Genomic DNA, 5,000 nt, shown 5'->3' with positions numbered 1-5,000 from the left:
GAGCATTTGCTCTTCCATCTCCCTCAACAACCTTTTGATTGACTCTGCTTAGATCTGTACAGCAAAGCAGATAAATCGACATGCCACATGCATGCGATGCTTAATCATTTGTAATAGCCATATTTGCCCTGACATATAATTTGCTATATCAAGCCAGTTTTTTCTTGCTCGCCAGTGTTCTGCTGCTTGGCCTTTGCTTTATAAAACATTTAATAGTTTGCTTTAAATACATCAACATGCTGATATATGATTGCCCTTTGTATGCCTCCTGGAGAAATCATGCACTTTCCTCCTATTGTGCTTTGCATGGTTTGTCATTGGTAAAGAGGTCTCATGTCAGAAAAGAAGGGGTATTAAGGTCTTGATTTTCTGTCTTGTACAAGCAGCAACTCCCTGCATAAAGGCCATCAGTCCTAGTGAAGGCTGGACTACTGGTGGGGCTACTGTCATCATAATCGGAGACAACTTCTTTGATGGCTTACAAGTCGTATTTGGAACTATGTTGGTCTGGAGTGAGGTAAGCTATCTAAATTGGTGGGCTTTGAACTGTAACATTTTTCCATGAATGATTTTAACAAGCTGTCAATAGGCTATTGACACGAGGTATCATGAGATTTTATTTCACAGTGCCTTTTTAACCATGAATCCGCATGTGACAATCGTCTATACAGAAGGAGATGTACTGGAGGCACATCACGGCCCTCTAGTGGAAGACTTGCTGTAGGAGGTCTCCCAGTACAATTGGACAATTAGTGTTAAAATTACTAGAAGTAGCCTTAAGGAGACATATGGAGGCAATTTTCATATGAATGATGCCCTGTGGCCTTTCCTGCAAACTAAAACCAAGGATCATTTACAGACCTTTTTCTAAGGAAAAAAAAAAAAAAACAAAAAACAACACACACGCACACACATAGAAGCCCTATCTTCCATTGTGACAGCAAGAAGGGAGGATTTTGAGATGATGAGTATGATTTCAAGTCATTTTTGTAATTATGTAAACTGGCTGCCATCAGTCTTATCAGTGCCATCTTGATTTAAGGCGTATTTTCTGTACGATTTTTATAGCTGATAACACCCCACGCCATCAGAGTTCAAACACCGCCACGGCACATTCCAGGAGTTGTTGAAGTAACTCTCTCCTACAAATCCAAACAGTTCTGCAAAGGTGCTCCCGGCCGATTCGTCTACACTGGTAAGTGCAGTTTCTTCACTCATTTCAAAATAATAACTCTGATCTCTTAATGACACAGAGTCAGTGCAAAGCTGGAGCATTACCATGTTGTTAAAAAATAGAACCTCTCATTCTGGAAATTCAGCTGGTCTTGGCTGAACCTCAAAATACCTGTTCAAGCAGGCACCCAGAAGCTCTGGTGCCTATTCAAACCTCTTGGGCCTTAAAAATGTCTCAATATCTCATGAGATCAAGCTCTCACAAGATGCTTCTTACTTCCTGTTTTCATTTCAGCCAGAAATAGATTATAAATGATATTTCCTACTCTGCTCCACCAGAAAAAGGAGTTAAGAAGTATTCAGTGTTGAAATTTTTTTTTCAGAGTATTTATCCAAGCTTCTTGAACTTCCCTAAAGGTTCAGTTGAAGTTTTAGGCAAGGGTTCAAGTAGCTGTTGTTGGATCCAAACAACTTTATCCAACCCTATTCACAGTTTGGCTCTAAAAATTTCTTCAGACCTGAAACTTGGGATACAAAGTCACAACCCTGGAAATGATTTATTTATGCTAATTCGTCTAAATGCATTTGATATTAATTCATAAGAGCACAAGAAAAAGTCGGAACTTTGTGGTTTCCAGTGTTTCTAATATAAAAAGTCTTATTTGGGATAAAGTATTACTGGCTTTTTAAAAATGTGTATTACATTTTTTTTTTTTTTTTGCATTTAAGAATGAGTTTAACAAAGATTATTGTGGGAAAAATGGAGAAATAGCAATTTAATTTATAATACTTTTGGATGAGGATTCTACATAATAAATTTGATCTGATGAATCAATCCCTCTTTTGAAAACAAATCGCCTTTAACTGTTTACTCGACAGACTGTGGGGATTCCGGGAGAGTTCTTGTTGCTTATTGGATAGATAATGCGTATTGCAGATGATGTGCAGATGATGTGCATTTTGATTAATATTTTCCCACTAGACCGCAACTGTTTCTATCTGTTAATTTTGATCTAATGGGAAAAGTGTGTTCCTGGGTAGTTTTAAGCTAGGACTTTTTAACAGTTAGCACATCAAAGATACGCTTTTCCATCAGCCTAAGTTCTGTTGCTGAAAGGAACTTCTAAGTGAAGGTAGCTTCTTAGAATGGTGCAGTACAAGCAGGTGTGGAGATTTGTATCCTCCATCTATCCCGAAAGAAATCACAACATGAGCAAAAATAGTGCTTATATTCACACCTGTGTACTTTCCTTCTGACTGAAAAGGGAGGGAATATTTAAATTTTCTTGGTCTTTCTGACTGGGTTGTTGCCAGTGTTACCAAATGTGGTGGTATTGACTGTGGTGCTTTTGGTGCTAATAACGTATTTTGAAAGCAGACAGTATTTCAAACAGTTTGCTGAAAAGTGATAACTGCAGGTGGGCTGCGTGCAGTCAGGATTAGAGTCTTAAAAATGCTATTACAAATACAGGCCAGACAAAGTTACGGCAGAATATCATGGGAAGTATGACTCTCGAGCTAAGATAAATGTTCAGCAAAATAAGAACTGAATGAATTAAGAACCTAGACTAAGTTCCAGATTTTCTAGCTGTTGTGAGCTGGTGTTATTCCACTGCATACAAGGAAGCGCTGCAGATTTGAACCAGATGACGATCTGGTTCTCTGTGCACAGTCTTTGAATTTGGAATTGTTTCATAGTAATGTCTTTAATGGATGTCTCAAGTGCAGATTTTGCAAATTTGGCAGATTTGGGTAGATTTTTATATCTTTGTAATGTATAAATGCAAATAGGTATGAAAATGTAAGGAAAAGACATTCGTTTTTTCTTTCCTGGGGTCATCCTTCTCTTGTATCGCCTAGTAAAGATGTTCAAAAAATTGTGAGAATTTCAGGAACTTTTTCTGCTGTAATTACAATGTAATGAAGTTACGTTACGGATGTTTTAATAGGAGTAAACATATTTAAAACACTTTGTGAGGGAGACATTAGCCTATATCCCAACAACAAGAAAATAAGAAGAGCCTGCCTGCCTGAGAAACTTCTGCCTGATTTGCTTTATCCTCAAGTGATAGGGTGAATGCGATAGGCTCTGGAAATTACAGATGCCATTGAGAACTAAGCCAAGTCTCACTGTATTTCAGAAAATGAAAATTATGTAGTCCTATACGAGGGAGGGGCCGAATCCCCAGGGCATCTGTTTCCCATCAGTGTCCCACCATGCTTGCAGTCTGGCTTGGCACTCTAACATTTAACCTTCCCGGCAGGAGGTAGACCATAGGGCAACAAGGCTGCAGAATAATGAAACAAGAGTGTAGTGTGGTGTACAAAGCCTTTGTAAGTACAGAAGTTGAGACATTAAATGATCAGGGTACAGAGATATGAAAGTTCCAGATTTTTCTAAAAAGACCCCATTAGTCTCGCACAGAAAGAATACTGAGCTGTTTCTCAGCAGGCAAAGGGAAGGCCTTTCCCCATCTATCCATGCCTTTTTGCCCGCTGCTTTCAACTATTATAAAGATACAATTACCTTGGGAGATTGTGGCAGTTCAGTTGATTAGCACGGTGAATTAAAAGAATGAGTCACAAATGACATGTCCAGCTCTTCTCTACTAGTCCTTTGTATTCCCAGTGTACCTCACCCCTGTTGTAAGAAGGTCAAAAATTAGAGAGAGATAACAATTTTCAAGCAGCTAGCACTTAGGAGCAGAATTAACAATCATTCTGTATGTAATTGCCAGTTAATAGTAAATTGCCTTCTAGACTGTAAAATGCAATATAAACTGGTGGGCACCTAAAATTAAATTAATGAGGTATTTGCTGCATTTAAAAGTGAATAGTGCAAATTAATAACTGGGTACAATACTTGTTTTAATATATTCCTAATAGTGCATCATTTGCTTGTTTAATAATAAATTTTAAAAGTGCTACCTGAAAAATTCTCTATCGGATTAAAGTGAGTGGTTTGTACAGGTTGTAGCCATAATTTTGCTGGTGAAGTCTTCCAGGTTTCTAAATTAAATATCAGAGATTATTTTTTAATTAGAATATAAGCACTGCAGTGTTATTTGATTATGACAAATTGTGATTTGTATGCTTCTAAATGAAATTATGTTACAGATAAAATTGCACTTTTATACACATATTTTAAGCTCTGTAGATTGTTGGTTTACTTGAAGATGAACGGTAGTACTGTATTTACAATGTATTTGTGCCACTGTGTTACTGTTTTCCCTACATGTGTATTTTGCATAATGATTTCTTAGCAGATAAATACAGTCCTACCCAGTATCCATTAAAATAATTTCAGGAATGCTATTCAGCCTAACGTGACTGTATCTCACTTGGTGCTTCCCACGTTGACCACTTTCACCCTAATAGTTTTGTGGCGCACCCTTATTTTGATAACTTCTTTTGCTCAGTTAAAGAAATGACCACAAATTACCAGGAGACAACATATCATTTGCAGTAGACTGTACCCAGTTGCTGTACAAGGTATTGGCATTCAATTGCAAACATGTCCCAAACAGACATAGAAAAAGCTTGAATGTTGAATACATGGAACCATTCCCAGGTCTGCAATGCATTTGCTAGATGTGAACATAAAAATGATTATTTTGCACAAAGACTTGCATTCAATTTTAAGCTTATGAAACCATTACTCAACCAGTAATCGCTCAGAGTTTGTGTTCCTTCTGATAGAGTATTTATGTTGAAAAAGTAAGATTGCGCTCCGAGGCTGGCACGGTATCAAGGGGGGGAAGCCCTGTTTAGTCACTACATTGTCCAGATTTTTCAGTTTGGCTCGTTTCTGCCTCGGTATCAAGACG

At 37.7% G+C, this 5,000-nt stretch overlaps 1 protein-coding gene across 14 annotated transcripts in view; it reads left to right on the top strand.

The window, feature by feature from the left end:
• EBF3 (EBF transcription factor 3) overlaps positions 1 to 5,000 on the top strand; it is a 128,122-nt gene that overhangs the window by 89,619 nt on the left and 33,503 nt on the right. For 8 of the 14 annotated variants that reach the window (XM_080596628.1, XM_080596627.1, XM_080596624.1 and 5 more), the window contains 2 exons: positions 384 to 517; positions 1,069 to 1,195. In XM_080596628.1, coding sequence (XP_080452754.1) covers positions 384 to 517; positions 1,069 to 1,195 — 261 coding nt within the window. The remainder of the gene's footprint in view (positions 1 to 383; positions 518 to 1,068; positions 1,196 to 5,000) is intronic. The other 6 variants (XM_080596625.1, XM_080596634.1, XM_080596631.1 and 3 more) reach the window with 1 other exon arrangement.

This window comes from Anser brachyrhynchus (assembly GCF_964034855.1).
Source record: "Anser brachyrhynchus genome assembly, chromosome: 6".
In the NCBI taxonomy this organism is placed as follows: Eukaryota; Metazoa; Chordata; class Aves; order Anseriformes; family Anatidae; genus Anser; species Anser brachyrhynchus.
This window is presented reverse-complemented; position numbering and strand designations above follow the sequence as displayed.